This window comes from Phyllopteryx taeniolatus, chromosome 7 (assembly GCF_024500385.1).
Source record: "Phyllopteryx taeniolatus isolate TA_2022b chromosome 7, UOR_Ptae_1.2, whole genome shotgun sequence".
NCBI classification, from domain to species: Eukaryota; Metazoa; Chordata; class Actinopteri; order Syngnathiformes; family Syngnathidae; genus Phyllopteryx; species Phyllopteryx taeniolatus.
Genome location: NC_084508.1, coordinates 4747301 through 4766511, shown reverse-complemented (window position 1 = coordinate 4766511; position 19211 = coordinate 4747301). Strand labels below are relative to the sequence as shown.

The 19211-nt window shown below is 47.1% G+C and overlaps 2 protein-coding genes across 4 annotated transcripts; both read left to right on the top strand.

Annotated features, from left to right (window-relative positions):
* Positions 1–1218: 1218 nt before the first annotated feature.
* Positions 1219–3635, top strand: si:ch73-389b16.1 (uncharacterized). The gene is made up of 2 exons (XM_061780446.1): positions 1219–1442; positions 1966–3635. Exons 1-2 carry the CDS (start codon positions 1286–1288, stop codon positions 2181–2183), a joined length of 375 nt encoding a protein of 124 aa, XP_061636430.1. The 5' UTR covers positions 1219–1285; the 3' UTR covers positions 2184–3635.
* Positions 3636–9806: 6171 nt separating this feature from the next.
* Positions 9807–19211, top strand: LOC133480334 (gelsolin-like). Of its 3 annotated transcripts, XM_061778192.1 has the most exons (17): positions 9807–9964; positions 10910–11096; positions 11225–11379; positions 11489–11650; positions 11747–11896; positions 12625–12711; positions 12807–12939; positions 13238–13326; positions 13422–13637; positions 14860–14993; positions 15091–15181; positions 15681–15851; positions 16026–16203; positions 16575–16693; positions 17780–17857; positions 18016–18076; positions 18145–19211. In XM_061778192.1, exons 2-17 carry the CDS (start codon positions 10916–10918, stop codon positions 18300–18302), a joined length of 2163 nt encoding a protein of 720 aa, XP_061634176.1. In that variant the 5' UTR covers positions 9807–9964; positions 10910–10915; the 3' UTR covers positions 18303–19211. The 3 variants fall into 3 exon arrangements, 2 of the variants coding, with proteins under 2 accessions (XP_061634176.1, XP_061634177.1); XR_009789238.1 differs by lacking the exon at positions 16575–16693 and having other exon boundaries at positions 18145–18222; XM_061778193.1 differs by lacking the exon at positions 10910–11096 and having other exon boundaries at positions 9942–9964.

Below are 19211 nucleotides of genomic sequence, written 5' to 3'. Positions count from 1 at the left end.
CATGTTCTCCCCGTGCCTGCGTGGCTTTTCTCCGGGCACTCCGGTTTCCTCCCGCATCCCAAAAACATGCATGAATTGGAGACTCTAAATTGTCTGTAGTGCAAATGGTTGTTTGTTTCTATGTGCCCTGCGATTGGCTGGCAACCAGTTCAGGGTGTAGCCCGCCTCCTCCCCGATGAGAGCTGGGATAGGCTCCAGCATGAGGAGAAGCGGCTCAGAAAATGGAGGGATGGATTATTTCTATGGCTAATAACACAAAGAGTGACATTGATGACGCATGTGTTGAAGCGTGTCATTTTTGACCAATTTTTTGGATTTGAGATCATGCAGCAGAAAGGCAGCATTGTGAATGGCCCGGAGAAAATGCGCGTATTTATGATTTCCTGTGTGACCGTGCGCCACGACAAAGTTCCACATGACCGCCAAGAGTGTGTGTGTGTGTGTGTGTGTGTGTGCGTGTGTTGTACAACTGTTCCCAGATTATCGCACTACTCGTCACTTTAAACCGCATCCACTCCTCTGCATCTTTTTGCACAATTGTTTTTGGTCAATGTCTTTCTGTCTCCAAAGTGTTCTCTGCCAATTGACTGTCTGTTGTCGTACTCGAGCGGCTCCAACTACCGGAGACAAATTCCTTGTGTGTTTTGGACATACTTGGCAAATAAAGATGATTCTGAATCTGATTGACAGAATACAATCACCTTTGATTGTCATGAACATGAACACGCATGCGCACGAAATGTGTTCCCTGCATTTGACCCATCCCAGCGAACGCATACACACGTTCATGGAACATTTGAAACCTTCGGGAACAATCTGATATTTTCAAGATCCTTCATACATTTTCAGTACCAATCGAGAATATTTAGGAACATTCAGGAAGATTGAAAAACTCTCAGGAACATTGGAGAACCTTCCGGGGCCTTTGGGAACAAACGGGGAATGCTCAGGAGCAGCTTCTCACAGAACGTTGTTTCCAGGTTCGATTCTTAGCCCAGCGACACAATGAAGAATTGAAAGATGGTTTGTTCCAAGACTATTTTGGGCTGGACAGGAATGTTCTACAAAGCGAGCTGTCCTCTGAGGAAGAACGCTCGCTCGCCGGAAGACGCGGATCTCATGACTGAGCAGGACTGAGCGCCGCCTGTCTTCTCGGCACCTCGGGACACCGGGACACATGAGGGGGCGGAGCCACGCCTATAAAAGGACAACCTTTAAAAGAACAAGCACACACACACACACACACTGCCAAGCGGACTTTGGCCTCGGCGGCGACCCGGCCGAGATGGACGAGCTGAGCCCGAGGGAACGAGAACTTCTGAAGATCCGGCGGGACAGCGACAGCAAGGCGGCGCAACTGCTCAAGATGGAGAAACTTATGCAGCAGACCAAAGACCTGTTGGACAAGCGTAGCGAGCCTGACAAGGTCCAAGAAAACATGGGTGCGTCCTCTCTCTCGCTCTCTCGCTTTTAGACCTCCGCCAAGGCCAAAGTTCCCTAAACATGCAGAGTGGCAGCACATTTATCTGGATTTGGTCTTTCCTTGGTAGAGGCAACACCTGCATGGAGTGGTCAGTGTTGCTGGGAAAACCAAGATGGAGGTCACATATGAAAGGAGTGTTATGTAAACAAATTGTCATCCTTGGCAGAGGTAACATCGGAATGATGTGTTGGCAGTGTTGTTGTGTAAAGTAAGAACAACGGGTGTTCCTTGTTGGAGGTAATGATCAAATGCTGTGTTTGTGTAGAAATAAACCAAATCAAAGAGTGTTTTTTTTTTGTTTTTTTGATCGAGGTAACTTTGTTTAAACAAACAAATAGCTACTTCTTCGGTGGCGGTAACGCATGAAGGGTTGACAGTGTGGTTGTGTAAAGTAACAGAAAAGGTGTGCTCCTTGGTGGAGGTCATTCTTGTCCTTGGTGGAGGTAAGGTGTGAGCGCTCTTGTTGCTGTGTGTGTGCGCAGTGGAGGACCTGGAGGAGAAGGTGCGCTCCAGTCGGCGTCACCGGCGGAATTCTCTCCACCACACGCAGATGCTGGAGAGTCAAATGAAGACGGTGAAGGGCGAGCTGGAGGGAACGCTGGACCACCTCCAAGAACTGCGCAACGTCCTGCGCCGCTCGCAGCAGAAAGCCGAGGAGCGCAAGGCCGCTATGGAGAAGCTGGCCGCCGGACTAATGTGAACGCCCGCGCCCGAGAGCCAGACCCAGACCTAGACCCGAACCAACATCAAGATCGAGTCTTCTTCTTCTTCTTAATGCAAAACAATACAATGGATTTAACTCAATGAAACTACTCCAGACTAGATGACATTATACTAGAATTGACTAGATTGTACCAGACGAGATTAGTGTGTTAGAGGAGGCTCATCTAGAATAGACTAGATTAGACTTCACTAGACTAGCCAAGACTAGACAACAATAGACTAGACAAGATTTGACTAGACTAGTCTTGACATTATACTCGAATAGAACAGACTGTACTAGACCAATACAGTGTGGTTAGGCTAGTCTTAAATAGATTACCCGAGAGTAGACTACACTAGACTAGATTAACCTGGTCTTGACTGAACTATATTGTACTAGAATAGAATCGACTGTCCTGGATTGGATTAGTGTGGTTAGACTAGGCTCGACTGAAATAGACTAGGTTAGACTGAAGTAGTTTGACTAAATTACATCATACTAGAATCGAATAGAGCGGCACGGTGGGCACCTGGTTAGCACATCTGCCTCACAGTTGTGAGCTTGCAGGTTCAAATCCGGCCCCGCCTGTGTGGCGTTTGCATGTTCTCCCCGTGCCTGCGCCTGCACGGCTTTTCTCCGGGTACTCGGCTTTCCTCCCACATCCCAAAAACATGCGTGCGCGGTTCATTGACGACTCTGCAATGCCCGTTAGTGTGAACATGAGTGCGAATGGTTGTTTGTTTCTATGTACCCAGCGATTGGCTGGCGACCAGTTCGGGGTTCACCCCGCCTCTTGCCCGCAGTTATCTGGGATAGGCGCCAGCACGCCCACCACCCGCGAGAGGAGAAGCGGTACGGAAGATGGATGGATGCATACACTGTTCTAGACTAGATTAGTGTTGTTAGACTAGGTTTGAGTAGACTAGATTAGATTATTCTAGGATGGACTCAATTAGACTCGATTAAACTGGTTTAACATTATACTAGAATAGAGTCTACTAGACCAGACTAGTGTGGTTAAACTGGGCTCGACTGGACTAGATTACACTTCACAAAACTCGACAAGATGAGAATCGACCGCACTAGAAAAACCAGACTAGACTATCCATCCATCCATCCATCCATTTTCCGAGCCGCTTCTCCTCACGCGGGTCGCAGGCGTGCTGGAGCCTATCCCAGCTGTCATCGGGCAGGAGGCGGGGTACACCCTGAACTGGTTGCCAGCCAATCGCAGGGCACAGACTAGACTAGATGAAAGTAGTCTAGACGACATTATACTACAATAGAATAGTACTATACTAGATCAGTGTGGTTAGACTAGGCTAGATGAGACTCCCCTTGACCAGATTAAACTAGACTAGACTAAAATTATGCAAAACGACACTTTACTAGATTACTTCTCTTTTTATTTCAACACAATTTTATTGAAATAAATACAAAGGAAAAACATTTTGTTGTCTGTGTTGTTGTTTTTTTTTTGACATTATTGACGTTTTTTTAGAATGTTCACCATAGAAATGAAGACTGGATAGGCCAGTGCACTTTAGCAGCCCGGCTAATCGACGTGCCTACGTGGCGGCCATGTTAGGGAGGTCGATGTTCCCATAGAAGGCAATGCGTGGACATGAAAATGATATACTGTTTTGTCAACACCAAAGCATCTATAGCTATCAATACATACTGTAACATTTAAAAATGTTTGTACCTGTGAAAGGTTACTCCCAGTTCCTTTGTAACTGTATGGTTTTGTACACAACACAATGCGCCGGCATCCTTTTGGTCTTTTGGTTTTCTTGCCGTCCACACACTTGGAATCCGCTGACGGCTTTGACCCTCCTAGCTTAACGTCACTGTAGGCACGCAAAAGGGGTGTATCGTTAACATATTCATATCTGTGGTCCCTAAAGGGACATACATACGTACATACATCCATAGACATTAAAACTAGATATGCTACTAATTTTTCAATACTATTGTTTTCTTCTTTCTGCATTTCAAGTCCAACTTTTTTTAGGGGACATGTCCAGGTCAGCTAGCAGACGAGTGGCTAACGTCATAACCATAGATTTTAAGACGTGATACGCCAGCGCTCTGTAGTAGCCCGTCTATCCGACGTGCCTACGTGGCGGCCATGTTGGTGGGGCAACAGTCCCATCAAAGGCAATGCATGAACACTGAAATGATGTCATAACTTGCTCATTTCTCAACTGATTTTCAAGAGGTTTACTTTTCTGTCAACGCCCAAATGCTGTGCTGTCAATACAGAATATTTGGGAAAATAAGACCCAAAAATATTTTTACAGGTTCCCTTGTCCTAATTGTACGGCTTCGTACGCAACCGTATGCAGCGCAATGTGCCGGGCATCCGTGGTCTTTCGGTTTTCTTGCCGTCCACACGGAGAAAGCGCTGACGGCTTCGACCTTCCTCATTTAGCGTCGCCGTAGGCAAGCAGCTCAGAAGGGGCGTGTCGTATCTACCGATACATATCGGTGGCTACGTGCATGTCAGTGCCGTTGTCCAACTCTGTGGGCCTGTTGGAAAAAGTCAAATCTCCGAACCTTTGGCCCACCTTTCCTGAACCTTTGTTGGAATAGGTCAAGGAGAGATGAAAGGGTGCTGTCTTTTGAACATGGGAAAGGAAAGCCGTGTTTCAAATGAATTCCACTCCAATTTTCCTTCCCGACATCATCACGCGGCGGTCAGTATCTCTGACGTAAGTTTCTGATGTGAAACTCTCGAGCGTCTTCGCCTAGTCCAGGGGCGTCAAACTCATTTTTGTCATGGGCCACAATGTAGTTTTACAAGTCTTGTTTTAAAATGCAAGATCTTATTGTAAGAATCATTGGCAGATTTGTTCACTTATATTAGGGACAAAATGGGGGGGATCTGCCAATGGAACTAGTAGATCTTGCATCTTAAGTCTTTTTGTCTTGCTCAAAATTTAGAATTTTTTAAAATGAATTATATACAACCCCAATTCCAATGAAGTTGGTACGTTGCGTTAAACATAAATAAAAACAGAATATAATAATTTACAAATCATGTTCAACCTATATTTAATCGAATACACGACAAAGACAAGATATTTAATGTTGAAACTGATCAACTTGATAGTTTTTTAGCAAATAATCATGAACTTAGAATTTGATGGCTGCAACAAGTTCCAAAAAAACTGGGACAGGGTCGTCTTTACCACTGTGTTATATCACCTTTTCTTTGAACAACTTTCAATAAACGTTTGGGAACTGAGCACACTAATTGTTGAAGCTTTGTAGGTGGAATTCTTTCCCATTCTCGCTCGATGTACAGCTTTAGCCGTTCAACAGTCCGGGGTCTCCGTTGTCGTATTTTACGCTTCATAATGCGTCACACATTTTCAATGGGAGAAGGGTCTGGACTGCAGGCGGGCCAGTCTAGTACCCGCACTCTTTTACTACGAAGCCACGCTGTTGTAACACTTGCAGAATGTGGTTTGGCATTGTCTTGCTGAAATAAGCAGGGGCGTCCGTGAAAAAGACGTCGCTTGGATGGCAGCATATGTTTCTCCAAAACCTGTATGTACCTTTCAGCATGAATGGTGCCTTCACAGATGTGTCAGTGCCATTGGCACTAACACAGCCCCATACCATCACAGATGACGGCTTTTGAACTTTGCGTCCGGATGGTTCTTTTCCTCTTTGGCCCGGAGGACACGACGTCCACAATTTCCAAAAACAATTTGAAATGTGGACTCGTCGGAAGTCCAGAACACTTTTCCACTTTGCGTCAGTCCATCCGAGATGGGCTCAGGCCCAGAGAAGCCGGCGGCGTTTCTGGGTGTTGTTGATAAATGGCTTTTGCTTTGCATAGTAGAGTTTCAAGTTGCACTTACAGACGTAGCGCCGAAATGTATTTACTGACATTGGTTTTCTGAAGTGTTCCTGAGCCCACGTGGTGATATCCTTTACACATCGATGTCGGTTTTTGATGCAGCGCCGCCTGAGGGATCGAAGGTCACGGGCATTCAATGTTGGTTTTCGGCCTTTCCGCTTACATGCAGTGATTTCTCCAGATTCTCTGAAGCTTTTGATGATATTATGGACCGTAGATGATGGAATCCCTCAATTCCTCGCAATTGTATGTTGAGGAACATTGTCCTTAAACTCGCCCCATCTTTGCTTGTGAATGACTGAGCAATTCAGGGAAGCAATCATGGCCCCCACCTGTTCCCAATGAGCCTGTTCACCTGTGGGATGTTCCAAACACGTGTTTGATGAGCATTCCTCAACTTTCTCAGTCTTTTTTGGAATGTGTTGCAGCCATCAAATTCTAAGTTCATGATTATTTGCTAAAAACAATCAAGTTGACCAGTTTGAACATTAAATATCTTGTCTTTGTAGAGTATTCAATTAAATATAGGTGGAACGTGATTTGCAAATCATTGTATTCTCTTTTTATTTATGTTTAACACAACGTCCCAACTTCATTGGAATTGGGGTTGTATATAAAATAAGCACAGGAAGATATTTTCACTAGAAATTTGATGTCGTCAGTGTATCCACCGCGAATGTTTAGCTTGTGCGTTATTAGTATATTTCCTAGCATGGCTGCTACCCAGTTTTGGGAAAGTTCATTTTCTACGTGAACTAGTTCAAAGTTCAGTTCACCGTTCCGAAAATGAACTAGTTCAGTTCATAATTCATAATTCCAAATGTTGAACTAAGTTGAACTCGTCCATAGTTTTTTGTTTTTTTTCCAAAAACGGTATGTTGCTGACCCTCAAACGCTGGCATTTCATTTCCCAGTTGTTGCCAGCCATTCAGTCTACACTAGTAGCCAGCTGCAGCGTCCACCCTACAATCTCAACAACTTGCTGCTCGAATGGTCTTTTTCAACAAAAACAGGACTTTTGTCCTAAATGTGCAAACAAAAACACACCACACAGTATGACAGTCTAGTCTTATCTTACAAAGCAAAATCATTTTCTATTATGACAGTGTGATCGTACAGAGTTTGAACTAAATCATTCTGATCCAAATCATTTTCCTAGTTGGCCTCATTAATTTTTATAATCATTTACTGTATTGCAAAAGAACCACCGAAGAACACGTTCTCTCCTATTAATGCTCGCGTTCTCACGCAGCTGCGAGGTGCCTGCCATTAACGCCGGCCGTGGCCGCACTGCATCGGCTGCCAAATACGGCCTTCGTCCGCCGACGTGTGAAGGCTCGTATTTAGTGTGTCCGGACGGGTTTTGTCCTGGAAGTCCCTACCAAAACCTGGAAAATGAACTTTGGATCAAAAACCATTCACAGACACCAGAACGAGCTCGTTCTCGATAACCTTCATCGGGCAGAAATGAACTAAGTTCAGGTCACGTTGCCCAAAATATGAACACCGCTGCTACCGTTCCGCGCTTGCTAGCGTGCTGTGGCTAATGTGCCGTGCTGACGTTTTCTTGTTTTTCTTGTGTTAGGTAAGAAGTGCGAGTTATTTTTAGCGCGTGTGCTGGGAGCAAGTTTGAAGTGTCTCGAGGTTGCGGTCAGTCACCAGAATCGTCAAATGTGCTAATGTTCTATTTTGTTCGGGTGTGAGCAGCTGACACGAGTCACAAAACCGAAGCTGCTCGAATGTGCATTTTTTTCACAAGAAGTCACGTGATAGCAAGCTAAGCGTACGTTTGCACGAAGTTCCCAGCGGCCACGGCAGCCCCGTTTCTTTTGCGGTTGTGCGGCGGTACGGTATGACGGCCCGGGGGGGGAAGCGGGCCGCGGACTGCCGCGGGCTCAAAGGCGCGTTACGTTTCGGTCCGTGCTTCCCAGTGTTGGTAAGATGACTTTACAAATACAAGTTATTACAAGTTGCCCAGTTGTTGCCCGCTCTTCTTTTCCCACCGTCACCTCTTCTTCCTCTTCCTCTTTCTCTTCTTCTTTTTTCTCGTCTCGTGGCGTGCCTAGCCCATTTTTGGGGGCGCTCAAGCACTCCTAAAGTGAATAAATGCGCCCTTAAAATTTGAGAAACCTTTACATTTATTTTTATTGTGCATCTTTTTTTTTTTTACAAGCTAGAAAAAGTACTTGGTTGAAATGTAGTATTTTCACAACAAAAATACAGTACATATATATATATATATATATATACACACACACACACATACATAATCATAGGTGGCGCGGCAGTCCACTGTGAATGTGAGTCCGAATGGTCGTTTGTTTGTATGTGCCCTGTGATTGGCTGCCGACCAGTTCAGGGTGTACCCCGCCTCTCACCCGGAGTCCTCCGCGATCCACGTGAGGATAAGCAGTACAGAAAATGCATGGATGGCTAATGATGTGAATTTATTTCCGACTGACTTTTGCCTGCATTCCACTGTAAACGGGCCGGTCGGTTCAGCTTGCGCTTGAGGGGCGTGACCCGAGAATGCACAAGCGAGTGTCACGTATAAAAAAATACAATAAAAAAAAAAGGCCCAAGCGCCATGTCAACTCTTCTAAAGCTAAGCCATGTGTTTAATTTTGCCATTGCTCGCTGTGGCAAACATGCCTGTGTATTCTAAGGCTTCGAATTGGGTGTGTGCGCACACATTGGCGTTTCCAGCCCATTTTTGGGGGGGGGTGCACCCCTTTCATGAATCCCCGCACCCCTAAACCTCCTGGAATCACGCCTGCCCTTCACACAAGCGGGTTCGATCTGGTCGAAACTCGAGTTGTGATAAGACATTTGGATCACTCATGTGTGCCATTCTTTCATGTGCGTGCGTGTCGATGGGCGGATTAGGTGTGTTGTGTTCACACTTGGCAATCAGGCAAATGTGCTGACTCGGCGCTCGCAACGCTAACGTGAAGCGACACGACTACGCATTCTTCTTCTGTGCAACCACACACACACACACACACACACACACACACACACAGAGTTGCATAACCGGCAAAACAAGTCCGCAGATTGTGTGAGTGTATTGTGTGTGGTTTCACCCGGAAGAGCACCGAGAGGAACGCCCGCGCTGGCCTGGACTAGACTAGTCGACATTACATTAGAATCGAGTGGTTAGACTACAATAGACGAGACTAGATTATTCTAGATTAGGCAAAACGACACTAATCTATATTAGACTCGACTAGATTATATTAGAGTAGAAAAGAATCAACTAGAGCAGACTAGACTAGACTCAACTAAACTAGATGAGACTACGGGCGAGTAAAAAAGATTTGATTTGAGTCGGGAGCGGTGATTGGTGTCAAATAGATGAGACGATACGAAAACTATAATTCACTGCAAAAACTAGATCTTACCAAGAATATTTGTTTCCTTTCTGATTTATGATGACTTGTAAACGCATGTTGTCATTGTGTCCCGATAGACGAGAATTCACCAAATTAGTGTTGTTAGACTAGACCGGACGAGCCTAGCCCAAAGGCGCCCATCAGGTGGATCTTGTCCACAAGAGGAGGAGGAGGTGTCGGTGTCGGTGTTTGCTTTCCCGGCCGTCGCCGGTGTCACGCACGCTGTCGATTTTTTTCCCTGAGAGCGAGCGAGCCAATGGCACGGCGGGGCGTGCTTTGCTCTGCTTTCTTTTGCTCTCTCATTTTTTGTTCTCTTTTGTCCCTCGTGTTGGCGCACCGCCTGCCTGCGCCGAGGGTGGGGCGCCGGCCCCGCCCGCCCCGTCGCCCTCCCCGACGTCCGCGCCTGACGTCTCGCAGCGTATAAAAGTGGCGCTCTTCAAGGAAGTAAAGCAGACGGGAACAAGTCAACAGGAAGAAGAAACCTTCACGTCGTCTTCAGTCGTCTGCAGCGCCAGGTAACCAACATAGCTTTATTGCTGCGAATAATAATAATAATACGATGCGATAATATTATTATTATCATTTTTATTCCTAGGCCACTTTTAATCACCTTTGTTGAAAGAAGTTTAAGGATGTTTTTCCTCTCTGTTGATCTTTGTGTTGAGGGGAAAAGAAGAAATGCGCATCATGAAATGGATCGTAATGATAATAATTGCAGCTGTAAATGATGAAAATATGAATAGCGCTCGCTTGGTGAGTCAGGTGGGTGGGGCACGAGCTACGTCCTGGTGGTGTGTCACATGACCAATTATCACAAGGGTTGGGAGGGTTACTTTAAAAATGTATTCCGTTACAGTTACTATTTTTTTTTTTTCCATTTTTCTGAGCCGCTTCTCCTCACTAGGGTCGCGGGCGTGCCGGAGCCTATCCCAGCTGTCATCGGGCAGGAGGCGGGGTACACCCTGAACTGGTTGCCAGCTAATCGCAGGGCACATAGAAACAAACAACCATTCGCACTCACAGTCATGCCTACGGGCAATTTAGAGTCTCCAATTAATGCATGTTTTTGGGATGTGGGAGGAAACCGGAGTGCCCGGAGAAAACCCACGCAGGCACGGGGAGAACATGCAAACTCCACACAGGCGGGGACGGGGATTGAACCCCGCACCTCAGAACTGTGAGGCTGACGCGCTAACCAGTCGACCACCGTGCCGCCGTTACAGTTACTAGTTACCTGTAAAAAAATAAAAATAAAAAAAAAGCAGTCAGTAATGTAATCCACATTAAGTACCACAACATTAAAGTAATGTAACTCGATTAGTAGACTTGCTGAGTTAAGCGCAGAGAAGAGTAGAGCGGAGTAGTGTCGGGTAGGGCTTGGTGTTTGCATGTGCTGGTTTGTGACGGTGCGGTTTTTTTGTTTTGGATTTTTTTTTTTGGGGGGGTGGGGTGGGGTTCAGGTCACAATGCCAACCCACAAAGCGTTTGAGTCTGCGGGGAAGCAACCGGGTCTTCAGATTTGGCGTGTGGAGAAGATGGACTTGGCAGAGGTCCCCAAAGAACTGCACGGAAGCTTCTACATGGGAGACTCCTACATCCTCCTCTCCACCAGCTCCTCGCTGTCTCACAACGTGCACACCTGGATCGGTATTTGGCTGTGTTCAAAACTGATGAATAAAGTTGTCTTCAATATAAATAAATGATCAGGCCAAAATACTTTATCTATCTCGACCTCGATTGCCACTCACACAACACCGCCGTCCGTCCGTCTTCAGGCGCGGAGACGTCGCAGGACGAGAAAGGAGCGGCGGCCATTTTGATGATGCAGCTGGACGACTCCCTGAACGGCACCGCCACGCAGTTCCGAGAGTTCCAGGGCCAAGAGTCGCTCACCTTCCTCGGATACTTCAAACACGGAATCAAGTACCAGGTGATACGCTCGCACGCGCCACGCGATGAGTCTCGTCACTACTTGTCAGGGGCGCCGTGTCGTGCGAGGTCACTTCACGTCAGGTGACGTCGTGCGGCTGATGTTTCAGAAAGGGGGCGTGGCATCTGGCTTCCGTGTGGTGGTGCCCAACGAAGCGGACGTGACGCGTCTGCTGCACGTGAAAGGTCACAGGCAGGTGCACGCCACCGAGGTGTCGATGAGCTGGGACAGCTTCAACAGAGGAGACTGCTTCATCATAGACTTGGGCAAGGTGAAAGGTCAACAGCCCTCTCCGCGCATTTTGGCCAGCTTCTTCTGGACTCGCATCGTAAGTCGATTGACTGACGGCGTCCGTTTCGATCGGCAGGAGATCTACCCCTGGGGGGGCAGCGACTGCAACCGCTACGAGCGGCTGAAGGCCACGCAGCTGGCCATCGACATCCGAGACAACGAGCGGCGAGGGCGCTCGCAAATGTACCTCACCGACGAGGGCGACGAGCCCGAGAACGTCATCAAGGTGAGCGCCGGCGTTCTGCTCCTTTGAAAAACACACTAGGGCTGCAACTGACAATTCATCTGTCCATTATTTTCTGCATTAATCGAGGATTCAGATTTAAAAAAAAAAAAAAAAAAAAAACTTTTGAAAAATTTCCATCTCTTTATTCAAAAACAGGACATGATTTCAAATTGACAGTGCGGAAAATGCACGCGTGTTCATTGATTATGATTCAGTTACTGGTTTGATCGGTAACATGTCAGAAAACCGGCAAAAATGTTGATCGTTGTTCCCCAAACTAAAAGATGTTTGCGAATGTCGTTTTAGAATCAAATACAAAGATAACCTGTCTGCTATATTTTTGCAATAAATCTAATCAAGAATATTTACTGTCGAGAGGCTGAACCTCCGAGAATTTTAAACAAGGTCTCTGAACGGTTAATCGATGATCAAAATGTGTTATCGGTTAATTAATGAATTGCACCTCTCAAACACACCTTACGTACTCGCCAACTAATTCACGTCGTCAAGGCGACCCCTTCGCACCTCCCCCAAGGCGTTGCACTCGGGGAAACAACAACTTTTACTTAGCTTGAGGCCAACCCTTGTCCGAAGTCTATTTTGTTCTGTTCCATAGTATTCTACCCTACTCCATTCTATTCAATGCTTTTCTCCACTACTCTACTCCATACCATTCTACCGTATTCTGTTCTGTTGGATTGTACTGCGTTGTCTGTTGTTGCTCTCAGGTTCTGGGAAAAAAGCCCGATCTGCCTCCGGCAACTAGCGACGAGTGTACGGTTCAAAAGTGCAGAAGTCCGGCATCACTCAACAAGGTGACAGCACAACACAACACGGCGAAGATGCTGAAAGTGGAGACGGCAACAAAGCGTCGCTAACGTGCTAAGGAGTCTGCCCTTTTCCCGCACAGGTGTCAGACGCTTCTGGCAAGATGGAGCTGACCCTGGTGGCCCAGAAGAACCCGTTTAAACAGGACATGCTCTCCTGCAAGGAATGCTACATCCTGGACAACGGCAAAGACAACAAGATTTTCTTCTGGAAAGGTAGCTAGCTAGTTTAGCGCCCTAATCCCAGAGGCTAATGTTATGCTACGCAGATAAACCTATGTGGTCGTCATTGGAATCCCTACAAATCCAAATAACGATATTGGCCGTTCCACCAAATCGGTGCCGGTTGCTTGTTGTAACACTTTCAAAATAAATGTGAATTTTAAAACTCAAAGTTTCACAATACACAAATACACTGCATGAACTATACTGTACTATGGGACTGGTTTCTAGCTCACCGCTAACCGCCAAGGCTACTTCCTGACATTAGCTCACGTTAGCGACTTGTGTGTAGGTCGCGACTCCAACCCGAAAGAGCGCAAAGCTGCGCTGACTCACGCCAACCAGTTCATCAAGGACAAGAATTATTCGGAAAAGTGTCAGGTAACTAGCCAGCCGCGCAGCATGACGTAACTTGACATTACGCAGCCGCAAGTTTATCTCATCCCGGCGGACTCGTGACTGGTGACTGGCAACAGGTCCAGATTCTGCCACAAGGGGCCGAGACCACCCTGTTCAAAGAATTCTTTGAGAACTGGCTGGACAAGGACGAGAGCACGGGTCCGGGTAAGGCGTACAAGGTGGGCAGCATCGCCATCGTCAAGCAGATCCCGTTTGATGCCTCCAGTCTCCATGGCAACAAGGTCATGGCTGCACAGCATGGAATGGTGGATGATGGATCGGGGAAAGTGCAGGTACTTCCTGCTCTTCAATGCTACTTCCTTCTCCTCCATGCTACTTCCTGCTCCTCAATGTTACTTCCTCCTCCTCAATGCTACTTCCTGCTCTTCAATGCTACTTCCTGCACCTAAATGTTACTTCCGGTTCTTCAATGCTACTTCCTTCTCCTCAATGTTACTTCCTTCTCCTCAATGCTACTTCCTGCTCCTCAATGCTACTTCCTGCTCCTCAATGCTACTTCCTGCTCTTCAATGCTACTTCCTGCACCTAAATGTTACTTCCGGGTCTTCAATGCTACTTCCTTCTCCTCAATGTTACTTCCTTCTCCTCAATGCTACTTCCTGCGCCTCAATGCTACTTCCTCTTCCTCAATGCTACTTTCTTCTCCTCAATGCTATTTCCTGCTCTTCAATGGTACTTCCTTCTCCTCAATGCTACGTCCTCCTCCTCAATGTTACTTCCTGTTCCTCAATGCTAATTCCTGCGCCTCAATGCTACTTCCTCTTCCTCAATGCTACTTTTTCTCCTCAATGCTACTTCCTTCTCCTCAATGCTACTTCCTGCTCCTCAATGTTACTTCCCGTTCTTCAATGCTACTTCCTTCTCCTCAATGGTACTTCCTGCTACTCAATGCTACTTCTGGCTCCTCAATGCTACTTCCTGTTCCTCAATGCTACTTCATTTCCTCAATGTTACTTCCTTCTCCTCCATGCTACTTCCTTCTCCTCAATGTTACTTCCTGTTCCTCAATGCTACTTCCTGCTCCTCTATGCTACTTCCTGCGCCTCATTGCTACTTCCTTTTCATCAATGCTACTTCCTGCTCCTCAATGTTACTTCCTGTTACTCAGTGCTACTTCCTCTTTCTCAAAGCTATATCCTGTTCCTCAATGCTACTTCCTGTTCCTTAATGCCACTTCCTGCTCCTCAATGCTACTTCTTGTTCCTCTGTGCTACTTCCTGTTCTTCTGTGCTGCTTCCTGTTCTCAATGCTACCTCCTGTTCCTTAATCCTCATTCCTGCCACTTAAACCTCTTTCTAGTCATGTTACTTCCTGTTCTCACTGCTACTTCCTGTTCCTCAAACTCTTCCTAGTTGTGCTCTGTGCTCCTTACAGTTCCTCAGTGCTTCTCTACTTTCTGTTTCTCCGTGCAGCTTCTCTTCTTCAGCGCTTCTTCCTGCTCGTCAATGCTGCTTACGTCCTTCCTGTTACTCAAGGCTAATTTCTGTCGCACAGGTGTGGCGCGTGGAGGGCGGCAGCCGCGTCTCCGTGGACCCATCCTCCCACGGCCAGTTCTTCGGCGGCGACTGCTACCTGCTGCTGTACTCGTACAACAGCGGCGGTGGCGAGAAGCACATCATTTACATATGGTCAGTTAGCATGTTGGCATCAGCTAGCTTTGCCCTTTAACAAGTTAGCATGTTAGCATCTACGGCTCGATTGACACTTAAGCTTTAACCCCTTCAGGCAAGGGAACAAGTGCACCAGAGACGAGCTGGGAGGCTCCGCCATCTTGGCCATCGCTCTGGACAACTCCATGGGAGGCGTGGCTACTCAAGTGAGACTTTTATTGTGAAAACGCAACGTGCTTTCACTCAAGACTTTTATTGCGAAGGCAGGCATTTCCATATGTCAGGTCTGGCGACTCAAATAAGACTTTTATTTTTGATTTTGCTTCCTACTGAAGTCAGACTTTTATTGTGACTTTTTTTCGTGGGAGGCGTGAAAAGAGCTCCTCTTCCTCATCGGAAGTGTGGCGACTAAAGTTTTGTTGGCAAAACAGTGACTTGGGGCTGCTCAAGTGAGACTTTTATTTTGAAAACACAGCGCTTCCCCACGTGAGGTGACTCATGGAAGCTTTATTGTGCAATCTGTCACTCTTTGTCATCGGTTCATTCAGTCATGCTTCCTCAAGTAAGATTTTTAAGTGAGACTATTATCTAAAAAAAAAACAAAAACGTTTCCTTATGTCAGGCATGGCTGCTCAAATCAACCTTTCATTGTGAAAACAATGTTTCTTTCTCCAATATGTTTGTCGAATAATTGTCGTTGCACAGGTGCGCGTGAGCCAGGGCCAAGAACCCCCCCACCTGCTGAGCCTGTTCGGCGGCAAGCCCCTGGTGGTCCACCTGGGCGGGACGTCCCGCAAGGGCGGCAACAGCGAGCCGGCCGTCACCCGGCTCTTCCACATCCGCCAGAGCTCCACCATGGCCACGCGTGCCGTCGAGGTGGGTGTGCTGGGGTGGGGGCACCCCGAGGTTGCCAGTGGCAGTCCTCTCCGTCTACAATTTGGACTCCGTCTTGCATTTCCTCCCTCTTAGCCGTGCACCCCCACTTTCTACGGCTCGCGCCCCCCCTCTCTCTGACAGACGCCTCGTCTCTCTTTCCCTTTGCCGTCTCAGGTGGCAGCGGACGCGTCCTCTCTCAACTCCAACGACATCTTCGTGCTCAAGTGGCCCAAGGGGATATTCGTGTGGAAGGGGCGCGGTGCCACACCCGAGGAGATGGCGGCCGCTAAACACGTGACGGGCATCCTGGGCGGCGGCGCTCCCGCGGAGGTGGCTGAGACCAAGGAGCCCGGTCAGCAAGCGTCGACAAAACACAGAAAAACAAGCGTTGGCGTTGGGTGTGGGCGTGGGCGGTGGCACGGAGTGCGACGCCATCAGGGACATCATTCACACACTACTGAAACCAAACACTCTCACACACCCGACGCAATTTTTTGCATTCCTGAAATGCTCTCACACTCACAAGTAAAACAGTTTCACACACAAAAGTAAAAGAGCCTCACACTGGGGTGTCCAACATGGAGGTGTCCCGGGGCCGTGAGCCTTTGGGGGGGGTCCCCGTCTGTCTGACAGGCTCCCGGACGGCGGCCCCTCATACACGAGCGCTTGCGTTTGTGTGCGTGCGGCCGTGCCAACCAGTTGTTGTTGTGTGCCACCCACCAGAGAGCTTCTGGAAGGCGCTGGGCGGTCGCAAGGACTACCAGACCTCCATGGTTCTGAGGAACGCCAAAGTGTGGCAGCCCAGACTCTTTGGATGCTCCAACGCCAGCGGACGCCTCACCGTGAGGGCAACTCTTGACTTCTTTGTGTACTATGTGTAACGCGCGCGCGTGTGTGTGTGTGTGTGTGTGTGTGTGTGACTTGATCTGATGAAACAAAAGATGGACAGAGCATGCCTGTCTCTCTGAGGCATCAGTCTTCTGGACGCTCCTCCTGCCCACCAACAAAACTGTCTGACCTCTTCTTGAAACCTCCCGTTGAGATTGAGGATCTCTTTTGCAAGGGAGTCCAGGCCAAGACAGCAGCGCAAAAGTTACAAATAAAATAGATCGGCAGGAGTGACAGTATGCATTCCCGTTAATACATCATCGTCATCATCAGTGTTCGGTGCGAAAACAAGAATAAAGCCGCCTTTGAGTATTGAATGTTCCACACATACTTGAAAAATAATCCAATTGAAAAGGAGATTGAAATTTACACCTCCACAACGGTGCAAGTGCCTTCGATGCAATTTCACGGAAGATGTCCTTTTTCCACCGAATGACATCAGCTCGCAAATTGCTACTAGTGGTGACTTTTGGAATCGAGAGAGAACATAAATCACACGGAATAGCCTTAGAAAGAAAACTGTACCCATGTCCTAATCTATGATTGTGCAGAGAAGGCCAACCAACCCTTTTGTGTAAATAAAAGTGTGGAAAGTATATACCATACTATAAAACTCAATAAAGCTCGATAAATAGACTTTTACAATCTAGTCAATTATGTTTTAACAGTCACGGTCTGTGTCTCCGTGGGGGTCGCCGTTGCCGAGTGACGTCAGTTTGAAGCGACTCGGTGAAGTCGGTCGGGGGAGATATTTTTTCTCCGACTTTCCGACTTGGACCCTCCAGTTTGAGCGGCGTTCCTGTGCACTTTTCCTGGCCGGAGGTCGGAAAACTTTGCGTTCCGCAGCGTTACACAGCAGAACGCGAAGTTGAATGAGGAAACGTCATCGTGTTCCGCTGCTGACGTGTTGTTTCCGACCAAAATGTGGGCGGGCCAAAACCAAAACAAAGATAGAAATATGAGCAAAAGAAGACCACCATGTTTGTTTTGATCTTTATGCTTTCATTGTGTACTTTTGTTACACTTTATTGTGTTTGTAGGTGGAGGAGGTCCCTGGAGAATTGGACCAGCTGGACCTGGAGACCGATGATGTCATGATTCTGGACACTTGCCAGCAGGTAAATCATCTTGACTTCCTGTTTAGCCTTTTCCACTGACTGACCTTTGTTTTCTGTCCAAACAAACAAAATAAAACAAAGATCTGATTGAAAAGGGAAGATAGTTTTGATAGTTTTGCCCCTTTTTTCATCTTTCATTTGATGCCTGTTCCGTCCAGGTCTTCATTTGGATCGGGAAGGACGCCAACGAGTCGGAGAAAAGCGGAGTCGCAGGCATCGGTAAAAGCAACAGCAAGTGTTCGACGCGGAACGACCACGGCACACGTCAACGTTTGTTTACCTTGCAGCCCAGGAATATTTGGAGACGGACCCATCCGGCCGCAAAGGTGTCCCCGTCACCACCATCAAACAGGGGGAGGAGCCGCCTTCCTTCACCGGATGGTTCCTGGCCTGGGACGCCACCTTGTGGGACAAAGACCTCCTGGCTAGAATCGGCGCACGTTAGCACACCTTGGCGCATTTTAGCCCATGTTAGCGCATGTTAGCTCACGTGAGCCCAAGTTGGTGCACGGAAGTGCACGTTGGCGCACTTTAGCCCACATTAGCTCACGTTAGCCCGCGTTAGCGCAGGTTAGCCCGCGTTAGCGAAGAGATTGCTTGCCTTGCTCTGCAAAAACTCAAATCTTATCAAGTGAATTTATCTCACTTGTAGTGAAAACATCTTAGTTTACTTTTTTAAGACAGTTTTGTTTTTTTTCCAAATTTTCAGTGAGACAAAACAATTTGTTTGAAGACGCAAAATCTTATTTCAAGAAGCTGATCAGGTCAGTTCCTCCTCGTTCCATTGGCAGATTTTTTTTCTCATAACACAATTGACATTTTGTCCCTAAACTAAAAGAGAAAAAAAATCTGCCAATGGAACGAGTAGGAATTGACTTGATCAGCTTCTTAAAATAAGATCTCCTCTTTTTGTCTTGCTGAAATAAATAAAAATAAAAAAATAGGTCAAAACTGGCTTAAAATAAGCACAGTAAGATGTTTTCACTAGAAATAAGAAAAAAATAATTTGGTAAGATTTGAGTTTTTGCAGAGTGTAGCGTTGCATTGCAGCTTAGTTGCTTTTCTGTCCAGTGGGCGGAGTCAGCTCGGTGGCCAATCAATTAACAGCTCTTTGACACAAAAGGAAAGAGGTTGTCAGGAATGGGAATGGAAAATGTAACCAGAAGAGTCTATTGTGTCAGTGCACGGGTATGGTTTCACTTTTGTGAGGTCTCCCAATACTTGAGAGTCACTTTTTGGGAGCAAAGGATTTGCTAAATGCCGACTGTTTGGAGTGGAATCTTCCTTTCTTTGCTTTCTGTCTGCTTGCAAACGACTGTAGATGGGAAACAGTTTTAATAAACATCAAAATGAG